At 38.3% G+C, this 20,284-nt stretch overlaps 1 protein-coding gene and 1 long non-coding RNA gene across 2 annotated transcripts in view; one reads left to right on the top strand and one right to left on the bottom strand.

The window, feature by feature from the left end:
* The window catches only part of LOC149653534 (uncharacterized), a 399,454-nt gene that overhangs the window by 3,565 nt on the left and 375,605 nt on the right, over positions 1–20,284 (bottom strand). The window lies entirely within an intron of this gene.
* LOC149653624 (uncharacterized) lies at positions 11,091–11,570 on the top strand. The gene is made up of 2 exons (XM_089847166.1): positions 11,091–11,332; positions 11,395–11,570. The coding sequence occupies exons 1-2, from the start codon at positions 11,191–11,193 to the stop codon at positions 11,568–11,570; spliced, it is 318 nt and encodes a 105-aa protein (XP_089703292.1). The 5' UTR covers positions 11,091–11,190.

Raw genomic sequence — 20,284 nt, 5'->3', positions numbered from 1 at the left:
TCAAGGTACAAATGAATCCTCAAAGATAAAGGGTTTTGACCCAAAAGGGGGTGATTTTGACACATTAAGCCATCGTGGTAATCAATCACATATTTATCATTTGCCGATTTTGGTTTCGTATATTCGTCCCAAATATCATTATGAGACAACATGTGCTTAAGCACTTCAATTTTAGGAACATAGCTCATTGTCTCTTTGAACCTTTTCTTGTTCACAGTTTTTGTTCCCAATAAAAAGTCTGTAGGCTCTACAAGTTTAAATTTTCTTTGCAAAATGTTTTAAGACCATAATCCGTTTTCATAACAGAAGTGAGGTCTCTGGTTAGTTTTCGAATTTCAGCATCGTTTCCGTTATTGTCTATTCCTCTTACTTGTTTGACCACGACCTCTATCGAGCCCTCCAAAAGCTTAGCTACATTTTCAGATATAATACGTGCCACACTATTAGAAAGTTTGAATTTTTCGCGCATTTCTAACATTGTAAGAGCTGCTCGTCTTTCAAGGTTATGAATATCTTGATCCTTTTTATCGATTGTGTAAATATTCAATTCTTCCCTAATTTCTTCCTCTTCCATATTGTCATTTACTAAACCGTTAGGCCTATATTCGAATGTAGTTTCATTGCAGTGTGCTACACCTTTTGTCATGTGTGTGCGGTAAACATGTGTTTTCAGTGACTCACATTTTTCAAGTTCTTTTGAACAAGGCAGAAAAGCACATTTATATCTATTTGGTTCATGTATGTGCAGAGTTCTTAAATGTTTAAGCCACGATAATGGTGTGTATCTTTTTAAGCCACATATAGAGCAAACGTAAACTACCATGATGCTTCGATCTTAAGGTTGACAATGCAATTCCTTGAAATGTTTAAAAATAAATTTTCAATAACGTTACATTTCATGGTTTTGTCGTAAGTGTAATTTTCGAATAACACTCCGATCTCCGACTGTTACAGAATATTATGTATACTAAAGGGGCTAGAGAAAATTCCTCCCTGACTCTCCACGTTATGTAATTTGTCAGCCGTCCTATGTATTATGTATTTCTAGATGAACATTTATTGCGCGTTTTGAAACTTGGGAATTTTAAATGAAATATATTAATTATTTAGACATTTCTTGGGAATACCCCGGGTTTAATCTGTCCCTCTTTATTTAATTTTCCCCCACGTTTCTCACTGTGCCTTATCGATTAAAATATAATGTTACCCTTGACTAGATTAAACAGAAAAAGATTCTGCTTAAGCATTTCTGTTGGCTTCGCATTAATTATTTGAAGTAAAATAAAATATACTTACAGATATATTATCAAACTTTCATTAAAGTTATATCAATTACGCGTTCGGCAAAACATGTCTTATTCTCTTATATAAGAAATCCAACGAAGCAAACGGGTGAACGAAAATGAAGAGAATGAACAAAAGTGATGAGTGATTCACCCTATCGACATAAAGAAAAGAGTGTTTTAAGAATCATAATACAGTTTTTTAAACACAAGGATCACTATTTAATATTAGTGGCATGAAGAGTTGTCTAAAAACAGCATCTAATTTTAATTGTTTTCAAGTTGTGACTCCACGGTGACCTCCGAAAAAGGATGTTTTAAGAATCATATTATTTTTTGAAATCGCTAGGAGCACTAAAAAACGCAAAACATATAACACAATTTGGATTACTACTATCCTCCCTACAAATCGCTAAAAAACATCTCTTGGCTACTAGCAATCTACGACCATGGAGCACTATTTAAGGATATATTAATAAAATGAAATTACTCCACGGAAAATGCCAATGGAACATCCGTAGCAATATTTTATGGAGATCAGAAACCTTACATACAAGCGCAAGTTAAGTCAGAGAGTTTGGCCTGAGGAATGCAAGCTGGACCCTTTCTACGAAACGGTACCCTTTTCAACGAACTGTTGAGATGCGAAGCTTCTCAATAGTTGGAACAATCAGTTCTAAGTGTGCCACACTGTAGCTTTGATTGTTGATTTCCTATATTGCGACCAAGCAATCTTCTTTCCCCTACACAACAAACTTAATTTGTGACATTTATAATAAGTCGACTTCCCTACTCTGTTTTTATTAACTAATGATATCATTACTCGTACTTTATTAACTTTGGAAAGAGTTCCCGAAATTTTTAAATGCAATGTGGTAACGTCTTAATACGCCGTCTTCGGGTCTACGATAACAGGGTGAAAGACGTTTGGGTGACGACAACTGGGTGTTCGACAATTGGGAGTGCGTCAATTTGGAGGGCAGACAATTGGGTGAACAACAATGTTGAGGGCTGGCAATTGAGTGAACGACAATTTGGAGGGCTTACAATTGGGTGGGAACGAAACCAACAAAGCGTAAATTGGGTGGATAAAACATTTATTTTTCAAAAAGTACACATTTGTTGAGAAACCATCAAAGTTTGGTCAGAGACAAAACCCCTAAAGAAACTGAAGCAAACCTAATCCCTCCTGACCTAACTCCACCTAACCTGACCTAACCTAACCAACCTGAACCTAACCTGACCTAACCTACCTGAACCTAACCTAACCTAACTGAACCAAACCAAAGCCCACCCGACCTAAACTAACCTAACCTCTAACTGAACCAAACCTAACCTTACCTGACCTCACACAATCTAAAATTTGGACCACCCACATTTTGTGGTTCCTAAGAAACATGTATTTTCAAAAAATTAAGTTTTTATTAACCCAATAGGGTGTAGGCCGCGCAAGGCTTTTATGGGTAGTTTTAGCACCAAGAAGCGAAGGCATCCATTTTTGGATTAAAGCTAGCATTTTTGGACCCTTATATCACTTGCCTTCCAAATTTGGACTACATTGTGCAAATTTGGATAGTTTTAGCGCCAAGAATCGAAGGCATCCATTTTTGGATTAAAGGTACCATTTTTGGACCCTAATATCACTTGCCATCCAAATTTGGACTACCTTGCGCAAATTTGGATAGTGATTGGACTCATTTTTCTAACAGTGTAGCGTGTAGTGAACGATATACGGCTCGTTCCGAACAAAGGCCGTTAGCAATAGGTCAACGCGATATAGACGATATACAAGCTGAAATTCTACTCTTGGATGAGCACTATGAATGTAGGATCAAAGCTTTAAACATTTTCGAAACGGAAGAATCAATTGTGCGGGAATTTGAATCTTCGCAAAATGACCGTATAGTTTCCGACTTTTTAAACGCTAATCCAGAGCTGGGTTTCGCCTCTCAAAACATTCAAAACGATTTCGATTCTATAGATTTTTCGGGATTTGGAAATTTCCCTAATCAATCAGGAGGCGGGGAGAGGGGAGCAGTTATGACGCCAATAGATTATCTACTTCTACATCACTGCAAAATTACGGGTCAAAGGATACAAATGTACCCTAGGTTTAACCTATCTGGTCTCGAAATCACTGTAAGAATAACCAATTACTTGGTTGAGGGCTTAGCCAATATGGTCCAAGCCGTTCTTAATAGGCTAGCTACATCTGATATGATACAGATAACGGCCGAAAGTTTAAGCTTGCCAAACCGGGGCGAGATATCACTCTCATTTCGTAGAGCTGATCAATTGGACCTTAAATCTGTTTTAGATGAGATAGAGAAAGTTTTATACGACGATGAGTTTGAAAGATTCTTTTTGGGACCAATCGTCTTAAAATTTCATGTGGTAAGAATCCCTGTTGCAGGATTTGGTCGAGCTGCTCCCAAAGGAGTGCGGTCCTTTGATATCTTTTCTCGCGACTCCCGAGGAATTATCAGGATCGTGATCAATGATAATTTATGTTTCGCTCGCTCGCGCCCTAGCCGTATCTATAGCTCACAAACAATTTAAGAAAAATCCGACTAATATCGCGCTTAAAAACAAATTTAAGTCGATTTCTCAACGAGATGCCGCTATAGACCTTTGCCGTAAAGCTAAAGTGAATCGTGAGGATTGCGGCAAAGTAGAATCTATACAAAAATTTAAAGCCGAATTAGCGCAATATAGTATATTAATATATATTTTTAAAAATAATTTGCCCGAGTTGATTTTGGGGGAGATCGACATTGATGACAATAGACCTCGTTTGATATTAATTAACCAAAACAGACATTACAACGTTGTCACGTCCTTAAGACCTTTGTTCGGGATGGACCATTACTGTGAGAATTGTCTGGTAGGAGAGTTCATAGTTGCAATCTTTATTGTTACAATTGTTTACGAGATCAAACTTGTACGGGCCCTGACCGAGCGTGTGATAAATGTATCCAGGTTTTCAAAGAGATAAATGCTTTAATTACCATAAACAAAATGGCGTAGACGGGAAAAGTATTTGCGATCAACTATTTCACTGCAAGCAATGTTTCACGCAAATAAATTTAATTTAAGCGCAAAAATCAACCACATATGTGTGTCTAAACGTATTGATCAGTCTGTAGTAGATACACGCCCAGTCCACACTATTGTTACGTTCAGGTAATTAAAGAAGAACCTCCTAAAGTTCGCCAAGCGAAGAAACAGAAAGTTGCCCCGGATATACTTTATATTTTTTATGATTTCGAAGCTATTCAGATATTAGAATTCGAGGAAAAAAGGGGGCTTTAGTTCACCAGGCTATTCTCTGCGTATCAGAGATGGTTTGTGAAGATTGCATTGATGTGCCTGAGGCGGCTTACGTCTGCGGGAAATGCGGGTCATTCGGACCAAGGCAGAGAGTTTTTGAAGGGGCAAAGCCTGTCTCGAATTTTTTGGCTTTTCTAAGAACGTTAGCCGCCATTAAGAAGGTAACTTTATTGGTACATAACGCTGCGGGCCATGATAATCAGTTTCTATTACGAGAGATTATGGCTCTGGGCGAAGAATTTAAACCTAACTGCATAATTAACGGCACTAAAATTATAAATTTAACTGTCTTTAATTTAAATTCCCTTGACTCTTTCAATTTTATCTCCGTGCCACTCTCTAAATTCGCCGACACTTTTGAATTACAAGATGCTACAAAGGGGTATTTCCCTCATTTTTTGTTTAACGTTGTTAAGGATCACGTCTTCGACCTAAGTAATCAACTAGCAACACATTATGTCTTAAAAGACCAAATGCCTCCACCCAAGGCTTACGGGTCGGAAAATTTAACCTCCAAAAATCTCAAAGAGTTTATGGCGTGGTACGATAAGCAAATTTAGGAGAAAAAAGGCTTTAATTTTCTGGAGGAATTAAGCTTTGTCCACATTGACCTCGCGCTCGCGTGTTCGCGCCTTCGTTTATTAGCATCTTCGTAACAGTACATGAAAAATATTTGCCCTACTGTTCAGATACACGCAAATATTTTGCTTTTCCTATTCTGAGAGCCAATGAAATTTGAGAAATCATTGCGCCATCTACGTTCACCATATTTATTAATAGTGACTCGACTGAGCTGCACGCTGCTTCCGCCATTGTGAAAAAGTGATAAAAACAAAACTAATCGCCACCCTCCACACCCCACCCGTACTCTCGTCTGTGATTGGTGCTTATCTCGCGAAGGCGCGAAATTCTTGGCCTAGTCGCAAGAAATTTGCATCTTCGCGATATGAGGACGCAAAGTAACGAAAACCCAATTTGGACAGCAGAGCGATATTGCAAACAAGCGCAGCGAAGATGCGAACGCGCAAAATGTGTCAGTCTGGACAGGCCTTTAAAGTTTTATTGCGTCAAGGATGTTGTGATATTAAAGTTAGGTTGTCTAGCTTTTAAAAAACTTTTCTCGGGTATTTCCCAGGTGGAACCTTTCCAGGTCGCGTGTACTATATCCGGTTTGTGTAGCTGGGTATGCAGGAGACACTTTATGGATGAAGATTCTATAGGCATTATTCCGCATAACCTCTATAGAATGATTGATAATCAGTCACTAGTGGCTATAGTATGGTTATCCTGGTATGCTCACGAGAACGGCGTATACATACAGTCTGCTTTTAACGGCGCGGAAGCCAAAGTTTTGAAAATGAAAGTGGACGGCCTGTGAAAAAGATGTTCTAGAATTTAACGGGTGTTTTTTCCATGGTTGTCCCAAATGCTACAAAGTCAACCGCAGCCAATCTTTACAAAGTGATCCTGGTCAAACCTTGAACACCTTGCACGTCAGGACTTTAAAAAAGAAGGAACGAATCGAGAAAGCGGGCTTTAAAGTTAAAACGAAGTGGGAATGCGACTGGGCTATTGATAAAACCGATAATCCGGCTATTGGTGTTTTTCTGGAAGCAGAAAAAATTAAAGAAAAAGTACGCGAGCCTTTAAATCCTCGCGAAACCTTAATTGGTGGTAGGAAGTCGGTACTTAAACTTTACCATAAAGTTTCCGGCAAAAAACGCATTACGTTGACGTAACTAGTCTCTATCCTTTCGTCAACAAGAGAAAGAAGCTGCCAGTCGGGCACCCAGAAATTTTACTGGATAATATACCTGACGTATTCGCATTTGACGGTTTCCTCAAATGCGAAGTCCTTCCACCAAAAACGCTATATCATCCTGTATTACCAACAAGGTTAAACAATAAACTAGTTTTCACTCTTTGTCGGGAGTGCGCTTTGAAACGTTTCCAAGGAGAATGCCATCATTCCGACGAAGAGCGAAAACTAGTCGGCACTTGGGTGATTGAGGAACTTCGTGCCGCTGTAAGTCGGGGTTATGTTGTCTTAAAAAAGATAGAGGCCTGGAAATACAAGGTGAGACAATATAACCCCGAAACTGGCGAGCCCGGCTTGTTTTAAAATTACGATGACTCGTTCCTTCTTCATAAACAGACGGCTAGTGGTTACCCCTCCGATTGCGTTAACCCCGAGGAACGTGACAATTATATTAAAAATTTTAAAATTAGAGAAGGTGTACTTTTAAACCCTGCCAAGATTAAAAGAAACGAAGGGTTGTGTTTCGTAGCAAAACTCGCCTTGAATAGTCTTTGGGGTAAATTCGGGGAAAGAGTCAAATCAACCAAAACGGAAGTTATCAAAGAACCCCGTAGACTTTACGAACTCTTAAGTAACCCAGAAGTTGAAGTAAAAAGCGTTTTAACCATAAATCAAGAAACGCTGCTAGTCAAATGGGTTCCTACGACTGAGGCCGACGTTGTTTTTATTAGACATAACGCTTTTTGTGGACTAGAGATAAGATACGAAAATCGAACCTTGACCCCGGTACGCCACGCCCCCTTTGCTTACTTGACGTTTCCCATTTGGGGTGTAAAGTCTGTTGCTCCTGAGTTCTGGTGTTTGCCGGTGAGGCTAAGGTTAGGCTTAGCTAGTTTGTAATTTATTTTGTACTAATGTTATACTTTGATATTATAAATTAACTTGGATTGAAATAAAACGCATTCATTAACAACGACACTAGACTAGATTAATCAAAACGTCTTGGATTTAACCAATACCTAAAAAGTATCGATAAGAAGAGAGTTAAGCAAGTGACTGAAGGCCCAGATATTAAAAGTTTTTTTTTTAAAATTAAGACCTACATACTTAAGATGCTGTTCGGACAGTGGGACAAAGGACGATCTTCCTCTTAGAGCTTAACATGGCGGGTGGGTAAAAAAGGAGAGGGCGTCGGCCAGCCCCTTTAAGAAACTAATGTTCCATCACCCTATTCCATTGAATAAACTTAATTTACTGGTAGTCAATTTATACCCTCTCAATAATTTGAATATTTTACTTATCTCTGGTTTTCGAGCACAATTCCATTCCCCGTTTACATTTTATAACTACATTTATCTTTTTTAGGAGAGTTCGTGTATGGCATTGTGTCGTTAATAGGTTTCTCACATATCCCCGTTCATGGCCTGAACGATTTATAGTGAAACCTTTTGTTTTTGTGCAAATTTCAACAATGGCAGCAAATTCATTAGGGACGTTATGATTCTTAGTCTTGGTTAAACTGAATATATGTAAGAGGGAAAAGCACGGGGAAAATACTTTGCCTTCCATCTCGCTCGATGGAAAGATCATAAAAAGAGTAGAGACGTCGAGGGGTCAACCCCCTGTATATCCCGATACTGAGGATTGACATCTCTCTTTTTTAAGTAGAAAGGGTCTATAGCAGCGGTACGACAGACAACGGTCACACGGTTCTATGCCAGGCCCATGGCGTCTCTTTCGTTTCTATGCTTCGCAAGCAGTAGGGGGGTGCATACTATTCGAATTTTTTTTTATTTTCTTTGTGGTAAACTTGTAATTGTCAACTTAAGGGCGCTAAGGGTGTGAGAGTGTCAGCTGGACTCACTCAGCGCGGTCGTAGCCTGAAAATTCTGACTTGGCTATTTTGCAATATAGCCTGCGTTCACCGAATCGCGTGATCTAGGAGGCTGTGACTAGACTCTGCTACTAAGTCTGTATATCTTCAGGAACAAGGTTAATAATTGTATTAACGGTTTTTAAAGGAATATGGGATTTATCAGGGATAGCCTTGGATTTATATACTTGTCACTGCGAATCTTCCTATATAAATGTAGTATTTCTAGTAGCCGCAGAGACTTCTGGTAGCACTCTGTACGCAATAGAGTAATATCGGTTACGGGGAGGGTGACATTAAACTCCGCCCATTCGTCTTTTTAGAGGCAGAATTTAACATGAGCTCTGCAGCCACCAGAAGGTTGGTCCATCTGTTGGCTTGCTAATTTCATTGGCTGAAAAACCCATGACGTCTCACCCTCCTCAGCAAATATAACTCTATAGGTAGAATACTTTTATAGAATTTGAAATTATTATTATTTACAAAATAAAATTTGGTCCAATTATTTCTTAGTTGTCCTATTTCAAGCCGAGGAATGTTCTCAAAAACAATTACTATTTGGTGACGAATACCTTAAAAAATACTATTCACACGGAATTTTGGAGCAGCTTAACGAGTAATTGAGTGGGCTATTGCCGTGGTGACGTGGCCAGCGAAAGAAGGCATGAGGCACAAGGCATACTTCTGGCCAGGACGATGTATACAACTATGCATCCTCCTTGCTTGTATTGGGCATAGCAGAGGCTAAAGCAGACTACGACTAAATCGTTTTGTCATTGAGGTTTTATGGTATTTTTCATCAAGAAATCCCCTAAAAATGATAAATGTAGTTATAAAATGTAAACGGGGAATGGAATTGTGCTCGAAAACCCGAGATAAGTAAAATTATCAAATTATTTAGAGGGAATAAATTGACTACCAGTAAATTAAGTTTATTCAATGGAATAGGGTGATGTAACATTAGCTTCATAAAGGGGCTGTCCGACGGCCGACGCCCTCTCCTTTTTTACCCACCCGCCATGTTAAGCTCTACGAGGAAGATCGTCCTTTGTCCCACTGTCCGAACAGCATCTTAAGTATGTAAGTCTTAATTTAAAAAAACTTTTAATATCTGGGCCTTCAGTCACTTGCTTAACTCTCTTCTTATCGATACTTCTTAGGTCTTGGTTAAATCCAAGACGTTTTGATTAATATCTGCGACTTCGGTCTTAATTTTTATTAATTTTGTGTAGACATGTTGGTGATTTTATATTGATTATTTCAACGCTTATTTCTGCATGCCGTAGAAAAGGGAGCTAACAGTTCTGACCCTGAAACGTCACACCTTTCTATCACTTACTAAAGTTTCATCCCCCTAACGGTTGGAAACGCGCAAAAATGACAACCAGATAGGGGCTGCGTGACATCAGACTATCTCTTCCCCCTAGCCAGTTTTTAGCTCCCTATAGGAAGTAGTTCATCAATCAATAGAAAATTGTTGAGAGATCAGAGCTATGGGAACGTCTCATCAATATTTTTAGTCTAAATTGTATGACCTGAGCTGGCAAAGATTGTAGTATCACACTATAGAGAGAGCTTTCAGATAACTAGTAGTACGTCACACCCTCCCAAGTCTTACCGCGGTTCTGGTAGTCATATTGGGTGGTCTCAGCTTCATCCCTGCTTTAAACCCACCACCAACTCGGCTCCTCCTCCAACTGAAAGCTCTCTATTTCAGGTGGACCAAGACCAGATGCTCTATTACAAACTTTTGAGCCCCATTTCCAATGTCATTGTTTTAACAAGATCTTATTCAAAATGGATAATTTCTGTTAACATTGTCAGGAAATGAAACATAGAATATCCTCTCTAACTTTAACATAGTTTAAAGAACTAAGATCGTATTTTTTGTCGAAAATGGCATTAAATTAGTAAACTAGCAATACTTTAGCAATATTTCGGGGTGAAAACAAATCCAATTTTTTAATATTTTGGGAAAGATTCAATTCGATAATAATAATAAGAAATACAATAACAGGCACACATTCAGTGATTCAGTTTTAATGTTATTAGCTTCGCCTTTAAGTACAATTCTAATTGGATACAGCCTTTGGGAAATTGAAGTTGGTGTTTAAATGATTTGCGAGAATGCTAGGAGGTCAGGCAATGGAAGTATGCTTTGATTTATCAATAAATATAGGAAATAACAGGATTAAATTATAATTTACTTGTAATCATGAAATTAATGGTAATTTTATTCGCTGTAAACTATTTTACCTTTAATAAATAAAGTAAAATGACAGTTACGGTAATTTATTGATGACAAAAGTTAGGGTTAATAATATTATTTCATATAATAGTTAAAATACAAATAGGCATGTTTTTAAGTAATGGCTGTTTAAATATTACTTTCAAATCATTAAAGTACTAAATTGCATTAAGAATGATTTTATTTGACTATTTTCAAGTTTTTAAACACGCATGATTATGATATTGGAAGGCGCAAAAGATTTATTTAAATAAACATTTGGTTTGAAACTTGCTACGTTTATTTACAGCACGTAATTTGGGCTTAATTTCCCTAGTTGTAATTTAATTATGGTATTGATTACAAATTTATTCCATTCAATAAATATATTGTTTTTTTACGTTTAATACCCGGTTTTCACTGAGCGAATTTTCTGCGTTTTTAGCATTATTTTGCGGAAAAGGAAAAACGTTTTCTCTTTTTTTTTGGCGAATTTCGCGATTTTGCTTTGCGGGTCCTATTTCTATTTTTGCGAATTTTCCCAATCCGCGTTTTTTTCCAATGGCACAAACCAATCATTGAGGGTATGCTAGTCACGTGGTTAACGCTGAGCGCCATTTTGAAATTTTCAGTGTTCAACCCGAGGTTTAACAATCATTTGATTCAAATTGATTGATTAGATCATTAGAGTGCTGTGATAATACTGTGATAACTGATAATGACTAAACTCGATTCGGAAATGTTGGTGGAAGAAATAAGAAAATATCCCTACCTTTGGAATAAAAGAAATGGTAGTTATAAAGATATAAATATGAAAGACAATAGAATGAGTTCAATTGCAACAATGTTAAATTGTTCAAGTAAGTAGTTATTTCATATAATGTGCGTAGATATAATATTTCATATTTACAAATGTAATTAGAAAATGAAGTGGCTACTAAATGGAAAGGGCTGCGTGATAGGTATCTGAAACTACGAAGGGAATATATTCAAAAACAATCCAGTGGAGCGGGTAGCGATGATGTATCGATGCCAAAGTGGAAATTGTACACAATCTTGTGTGGGTTTCTGGGTGCAACTGTAGAACCGAGGAGGTAAATTGTGCTATATTCGTTGTCCAGTTCTGAAAATTAATAGAGTATTCCATATAAATTCATTAGAACCTCTAGCAATATTATGATAAAGCAAGTGCGTAACCGCTCAGTAGCGCATCCGCTTCAAGTGAATCAAAAAAAATGATAGTGATATTTCTGCTGAGCTGAGCCAGCGAGATGATAACGAAGCACGTGTGATATTTAACCATATGGCGAATGGTGAAACAGTCGAGTAAGTATTCCTATGTTTTTCAATCTCAAAATGAAAGGAGAAGCTACTGATGCTTTTTCCCAATGGCCCAATTGATTTTGGATAAAAACGTGCTATTCGATTAAAAAGTTCTTTTGTATTTTTAACAGGGACCTTGACTTAACGCTTACTGAACATGACAATGAAGTGTCTAACAATTTGGGTAAAAATATTGACTCGAATATATAAAGGGTGTATCTGAAATGGACGTAGAAAGTATTTGGATTCCTGGGGACAATATAAGGCGAAACTGTGGTATGACATTTTGTCGTACGCCAACCCATTTGGAAGTTACTTGAACCTAACACTTGCTAGTTTGCATAAATCACAGCATGTTGACTTCGTCTAAAACAGTAGGAATTAAGTTCAAGATAGGATTGCAAATTAGTGGTTGCCAGCTAAAACAAAAAAGCATCATAGCCATAGAGTCAATTTTTAAGGAGTAAAAGTTGTACAGTTGGTGACTCATAACGAAAATCATTGAAAAACACCATGTTACGATTAGTTTGTTGAAACAACTGACCGATACTAACGGGAAACTGACAGCGATAAGTAGCGCAAACTTATAAGAAACACCGACATTTTGCTTCATTCATCAATCAATCGAAAGGTTGCAAAAGCGTTCATTTTGGTTTGTGTACAAGGCTAAATATCCGGCGACGTCTTGTTTCCATTAAATTAGCAAATTTATTTTTTACATGATTGAAAACACTTTGAACCTTCAAAGGAAGAACCTTTTTTACCGTTTTTATTGGCAATTTTCATAGAATAATTCTAAGGAGTAAGTATGTACATTTCCTTATGGGTACATTACTCTGCATCTCGCATTGCACGTAGGTCTCCTGTCGTTTTCAACGCTACCAGATTGCTACCAGTTAGTAAACTTCATATGCTAAAAATGATTTTAGGAATAAAGTTTCTTAAAACGATTTAACTAGAATTAAGGTAAATTAATGACGATTAAATTAATAAATATCAATTATATTTATTTAAATATTTAAAAATAGCCTCTAAATTGCGTCTCGACTTGGAGTGGTTTATTTTGGATTCCTAACTTGTACTCATCCCTTACAAAAATATTAAGCTGTAATTCATCTGTATACACTCTTTTTTATCGCTACCACGCTGTAATATGTATACATTAAGGCTAGATTTTCTGCAGCTCAAAAAACGGGAAAAATTCACATCATTTCTAGAACTGCAAATTGACTGCCGTTTTTACATTTTCTGTTTGTTAACTGTTAACTGTCTAGCCTGGCAGAAATATGCAGCGCAATTCTGCAAATGCTATGCAAAAGCAGAAATACCAGCTGCTAGTTTAAAACTGTAATTTGTCCGTTTTTATAGACATGTTACAGGTCTGCAAAAGTGATAGAAAAGTAGAAATCCAGCTGCTAATTTAAAACTGCAATTTGACCACATTTATAGACATGTTACAGGTCTGAAAGAGTGATGCAACAGTGGAAATCCAGCTGCTAATTTAAAACTGCAATTTGACTACATTTATAGACATGTTACAGGTCTGAAAGAGTGATGGAAAAGTAGAAATCCAGCTGCCAATTTAAAACTGTAATTTGACTACATTTAAAGACATGTTACAGGTCAGCAAAAGTGATGGAAAAGTAGAAATGCAGCTGCTAATTTAAAATTGTAATTTGACCACATTTAGAGCCATATTGCAGGTATTCAAAAGTAGGACATTTTACTTGAATTAAATACCTGCAATATGTCTATAAATGTGGAATAGTTACAGTTTTGAATTTTAAGCTAGATTTCAACTTTTCCGTCACTTTTGCAGACCTGTAACATGTCTATAAATATGGTCAATTTTCAGTTTTAAATTGGCAGCTGGATTTCTACTTTTCCATCACTTTTGCAGACCTGTTACATGTCTATAAATTTGGTCAAATTGAAATTACAGTTTTAAATTGGCAGCTGGAATTGTCTCCAGTTATCCGGAGACAATCCTCAAGGACATCGATACTACGAGATGAATAACGATGTCCTTTATCGAAAGGCCTATGGTAGACAAGCAGCGAAAATCTATTTGCCACAGCGGTTCCGGCGGGACGCCATCCGCTTATTCCATGACCACCCTCTATCTGGACATCGAGGTCGGGATCGTACCTTCGAGAAAGTACGGACCAGATACTGGTGGCCATCGTTCCGGCAGGACGTTACCCAGCACGTCCGCGGATGTCCTTTGTGTCAAATGCACAAGGCCCGCAATAGAAAACGTCCAGGTCTCATGCAGCCTACGGCCATTACTGAGCAATTTGATTTGCTGGGAGTGGACATAATGGGACCTCTACCAAAAAGATGTCTGCCAACCGGATGGAAGCAGTCATCCTCAACTTCAAGTAGTTCATCTTCAAGTTCTACAACGTCACAGTCCATGCCTATACTTCAGAACGCTGGAATCAGTACTGGTGACGAACGTCGTGAGACTTGACGAGAACGAAGACAACGACTGTTGAGAGACCAAGAAGCGCAGACCGAGTCGTCTTTAGAAGAAACGAGGAGCAATCAAACCTCATCTTCATCCAATGATGGATCCTCTTATTTCCCCTCGGAAGAAGTACCAGATCTACCTGAGGAATCTGAGCCAGACGCATTCGCCTTATTCTCAGATCCTCCAGCGGTTTTCTGAGTGAATCGGATACCGCCAGACCTTTCTCCACCTTCCTCTCCTGATAGGAGCTCGAGGGAGAAGTCTCTCCCTCTACCCTCTCCTCTATCTCACCCTGACGATTCCAGTTCTTCCTCTAACTCTGAGGAAGACGACAAGGAATTGTCCAATCCTGTTCCCATAAATCCTATGAGATTTATCAATCCTTTTCGTAAAGGATGGAAACGTGAGATAGTACTAAGGAAGAATCCAGATCCTGGAGGTCCAAACATGGACATTTATTATCACCCTCCAGCAACATAACCGCATAAGAGTCTTCGGTCTCGCGCACACGTAGAACAATATTTACGCGTGCATGCTATCACAGATGTGACTTTTCGCGTCAAGCAATCTCGCGAGAACGATGGGAGACTGTGCGGGACGGTCATTGACAAGTATCTATGCAAGGGGATTCAGCATCGGCAACGCCGTTTCGCGTCGAACCCTCCGTCGGGCCCAAGACTACTCCACCGCACATGGTCCCTGATGAAAGGTACATAGCCCGCCGAAGACACAGGCCAAAGTAAGATGGCGCCGAATCTGCGCCGCCTGACACACACGGGTCCACCCCACCTTGCAGCAGACGACTTGTCTTTGGGGGGAGGATGTAACCGTCCACACCGCCTTCCCGTGAAAAACCGCGTCGTCTGCTTTGTTCATTTTACATGTTTTACAATTATTTTTGTATAATGTTAAATTGTCCCGAAGTGGCGCCTTAAGCGCCAGCGCCACTGCTGTCAATGTATAAAAAACATTTTTAGCGGGAATAGAAACCCCCGCCTCCGTCTGTAACGGGGTCATTTGTCAGTAGTCAGTTCCTTGTAATCGCGCTCCAGTTCGGACGTGTTTGTTTTTGTTTTTGAATAAATCCAAGTTATTCTTGTAAACCACACTGCGTTTTCTTCTACAATGGATAACCTGGTAAATATTGCTAGTCATGGACAATAAGTCCTTTAAACGGGAACCTGGGAACGTCTTAGTTTTTCTAGTTTCAATTTAAATTCTTTGTGAGCCGTGAAACTAGGCCCCCTTTCCTACATTTTAATTTTACGGTTACAAATGGTTTTGAAAACAGTCCTATATGGTAGGCTTGAGAAAGGATATAGGACACTAATAACACCATATCTGTGCTTATTTCTAAGACCCCCATAGGCTTATTTCAAAACCAATTTAAGAAATATATAAATGATATATAAAATTTCAATTTAAATATTTATTAATTTTGTATGCAAGGTATATACAGGGTGTTTTGAAAAGTCTGGCCAAATTTAGGTAGCGTGTTCTTGGAGTCACTCCGAGTGAAAATTTCCAAAGAACCATGTTCCTAAATTACGCCATTTCAGAGTTATGAGCTTTCAAAAGTAGCCCCAAAATCAACAAAATAATGAAACTTGTATTATGTCTTGCTCATCTTGTTTTCGATAAAATGCGCAATTGCATAAGCCAACCGAAAGAAATGAGAGGTTAAAAGTTTGGAAACAGAAGGGGGCGATTGTGTGTAGAAGTGTGCTGTCGCTAAGAAACATGTTTACAATTCTTAACACAGGTTGTTTTAATGGTCATTTACACAGGTACTTTTAATTGTTATTAACACAGGTACCTTTAATGTTTATTAACACAGGTACATTTAATTCTTATTAACACAGGTACATTTAATTCTTATTAACACAGGTTGAACAGAGAGCTTGAAATGCAGTTTACAAGAATTGTTAAAAGTGTTCACCATTAACGTTTATGCAAACTTGGGCACGTCTTGAAAGGACTCTCGAACACGGTGAAAGATGTCAGGCGTGTTTCGGATACTCACAGATCCGTCAATTATGCGTTTTGTCAGGTCTTGGACATCACGGACTTCGGTGCGGTAGATCAAGTCTTTGAGATGTCCCAAAAGAAAAAATTGCACGGATTTAAATCCGGAGATCTAGCTGGCCACTCAACAGGTCCACCTCGGCGTACTCACCTCCCGGGGAAAGTGACATCAGATGACGTCTGAAATGTGGTGGCGCCCCGTCGTGCATGAACCACATTCGTTGATGCAATCTTAACGGTAGGTCGTCCTGTAGGTCTGGTAAATCATTTTGTAGGAAGGTCAAATAAGCCTCACCGTTTAGTCTTGGTTGTAGAAAGACCCTTCCGATCAAATTATCGCCGACAATCCCGCACCATACGTTTAGACTAAACTGTACTTGGTGTTGGTATGGTAGGCTTATGATATAGGACACTAATAACACCATATCTGTGCTTATTTCTAAGACCCCCAGAGGCTTATTTTTAAACCAATTTTAGAAATATATAAATTATATATAAAATTTGAATTTAAATATTCATACAAAGCAAGATAGATAGACGCCAATCTAGGGGTGTGTCTGTTTGTGTTCGTCCGTTGTTACACTAATGCACTGAGTGAGCAGTTCTCCTTGTGTTGATATTTTATATTGAATAAATCCTACAAAACCTTAATATTTTCTTTTTTCACAATTTAAAATTAATATATGGAATTACTTTTCGTAATTTCGATGCCTTTAGTAGTTTTATAGCTTTAAGCTCTATTTCATTTTGATGCACCAAGAACATTTTTTTAAATATTATTTGAAATGGCTGTTAATATTTGGGCTGTGCGAGCCTTGAATTTTTGGTTTCGAGTCGAGTCTCGAGTATTGAAAATTTCCCTTATTGAGAATCGAGCTGGGTCTTGAGTATCGAGTAGCTGGAAAATTTGTTTCGAGTATTTATCGAGTAATTGGCAATTTGTTTTTTTTAGGATTTCCACACTTTCTGTTAATTTATAACTCTAATAATTGGCATTTAGAGAAATTTTGATCATCGACAACTACTTCAAAAAATTCCCAGACGGTATAAGTATTAATCCCTTTAAGTTTAACAAACTTAATTCCTCATGAATATGTTCTTCGGAATCTCATTCGTCACCGAAGTCAGTTCTAGCTATTATTATACTTCACGCAAAGTCTCAAGCGAAAATTACTAAGATGAACTTCGTAAAACAATGGAATAGAAGAGATGGTTTATTTGCATAAAAAGAATCGCATTGGATTCACGAGATTATACACAGAAAATTGTTATATACATGAAAAAGAATCTATTCACAGTAAAATGAGAAAACATTAAAAATTAAAACAAAGTGCAGTTTGCAAAATTGAGTAGAACAAATTTCAAAATTTTCAGTGAATTTGTTACATATGTTTTTCATTCGAGTTAAGAGGTGTAAGTTTTTGTGCGGTAAATAAAAGGTGGAGCGATGGCGCGATCTCTGATGGACCTGATAGTTCAATTTTTCTAAAAGGTCGGGTAAGGATACAAAGTAGTGGATAAGTTTATAAACAAATTTAACATCATACAGATTTAAATGACAACGTAAAGTAGGAAAGGCGAGAATCTCAAATAGGTATATAGTAGTCATAGTGAGCTTAGGGAATTAAAAACGTGTGGCAATATTCTACAAATTTTCTTTGAACAATTTATATTTTATCAAAGAGGTGGGCACTAACGCCACCCCAAGCAACCCATCCAAATACGACTCGAGAACGAACAAGACTAAGATATAAAATTCGGAAATGAATTAGAGAACCAAGTTTCCATGTAATTTTTAGAGCTACACAGAGAGTTCGCCTACATCTATTGACACAGCCATGGACATGATCGGAGAAAAGGAGATGGAATCAAAGATAACACCAAGATCTTTGGTTTTATCTTTAATCAGTATAACTGAGCGTTCAATGACGTAAAAAGTGCGAACAGCCCTACTAAATCGGCGAGTGTATGCAACATGAACAGATTTTAACGGATTGATGGGAATGTATTTACGAAGACACCATTGGGCCACTGCGTCAATATCCCTTTGCAAAAGCAATCCGTCATGAGCTGAATCAATCACTTTAGTAAGTTTATTATCGTCGGCAAACTGAAGTAGATTGGAATGACGTACTGCCTATTGAACGTCATATAGATAAATGTTAAAAAGAAGAGGCCCCAGGGACGAACCCTGTGGGACCCCACAATGTACTGGATATGACAGAACTAAGCGAACCTTTGCACTTGACACCATAATGCTAATAATTACAAATCCAATCAAGTAGTTTGCCATGAAAACCAAATGTAAATAATTTATCGCGTAAAAAATCTATGGGAAACTCTGGCAAACGGGTCTCAACCACAGGTGCAACGCTGTCCATGAAAGCAGCATCATTAGTATACACACTTTTGTTTGGGGCAAAACAATGCTGGCAATCATTACGAAACATGGTAAACCAACGCTGGACATGGACATGCATAACAATATTAAAAACCTTAGCAAGCGCACACAACAGGGAGATTGGTTGGTAATGTTTTGAGTCGCACTCGGAACCAGATTTGAAAACCGGTACAACAACAGCCTGTTTCCAAATGGAAGGGAATATTCCGGTAGAAAGAGACAAATTAAAAACGTGTTCTAACAGAGATAGTAGGAGATCCCCACAGCCCTTGATAATTAAAGCAGGAACACCATCGACCGCTGTGGAGAACTTAGCAGGGAGTTTAACAATAGCCCGACGAATGTCCGCTTGTGTTATAACCTGATTAGAGTAAGGGTGATTAGGTAGAGGCGTCAAAAGTGTATGTCCCAGTACGGTCAGTGTTATCGACAGCAATACCCAAAAAGTGGGCCCTGAAAAGTTCTGCAAGTTCGCAAGGATCAGTCACCAAAGGTTGTCCTCGCTTTAAAGCAATGGTGTCAGACCTTAACCCGAGGTTGCCCTTGATATATCTCAAAATTGTTTTAGGATGCGAAAGTGCGTACTGGCACGTGGCCGTAAAAATAGCAGTACGATCACGCGCGAGAAGGCGCCGCCTAGCTGTAGCACGAAGTCTACGAAATTCTATGGCATCAGACAGAGCACCGGTTTTTTTGTCTTAAAATAGTAACGTTTTTGTTTCAGTGCCATTCTAAGATCTTATGAATACCAATTGGGAAATTTCCTATTGCCGCGCTTAAGTTTCTTAGGAATTCCCCCAAGTTCATAGCTGTAACAAGACGATTGGTAATTAATTCAGCACAATAATCAACATCAGTAGAAGCGGGAACATCAGACCAATCATGTGGTATAGAGGAGATTGTAGTCCCCTTGAATGTAAACGTAAGCAGGTCCCTGAGGCGGAGTCACAGAGCCAAGGTTAACAGAAAAAGTCATAGTGAACGGTGTCGGTGGGTGATACTTATCAATAGCAACAACTAGTCCATTAATATTAGTTAGGCAAAGGTCTAAAAGATAAACTGTGCTAAGGGTAAGGTTAACCTGGGTAAAATTAAGAGCAAAACACAAATCCATAATGGGAGTAGCTTTAGCTTGGGTAAGGAAGGAGCAGCACTGATAGCCATAAAGCTTCCAATCAACTCCCGGTAGATTAAAATCACCGAGTAAAATTACATTTGTCAATGAGGGGTCTATGACAGATACTAATCGGTTATAATACTCTTTGTACTCCAAGTTAGAAATTCTGGAATAAGGGAACGACGGGAATCAAGTCTAATATCTACAAACACACTTTCAGAAGTAGCCTCAAGGGCATGCCTCCGAAGGCAAACAATAGAATTCTTTATAGCAATCAGGGAGCCCCCACCTCGAACATTTTTAAAGTTGAGGGTCAAGGCGATCGGCAAGATGTTACCGTGTATTGGGACGGAAAATAATCACTTGAAAATGTGAACTATTCAACCACGTTTTTGTGATACAAATTATGTCCAAGTAAGTGGTAACAATTTCTCTGAAAAACTCATCAGATTTTGTATGAAGACAGCGAACAT

Source organism: Phalangium opilio, unplaced genomic scaffold (genome assembly GCF_054372755.1).
Source record: "Phalangium opilio isolate 3A_F unplaced genomic scaffold, DU_Popi_V2 ptg000082l_1, whole genome shotgun sequence".
NCBI classification, from domain to species: domain Eukaryota; kingdom Metazoa; phylum Arthropoda; class Arachnida; order Opiliones; family Phalangiidae; genus Phalangium; species Phalangium opilio.
Note: the sequence above shows the minus strand (reverse complement) of the source record. Positions and strands in the feature narration are given on the sequence as shown.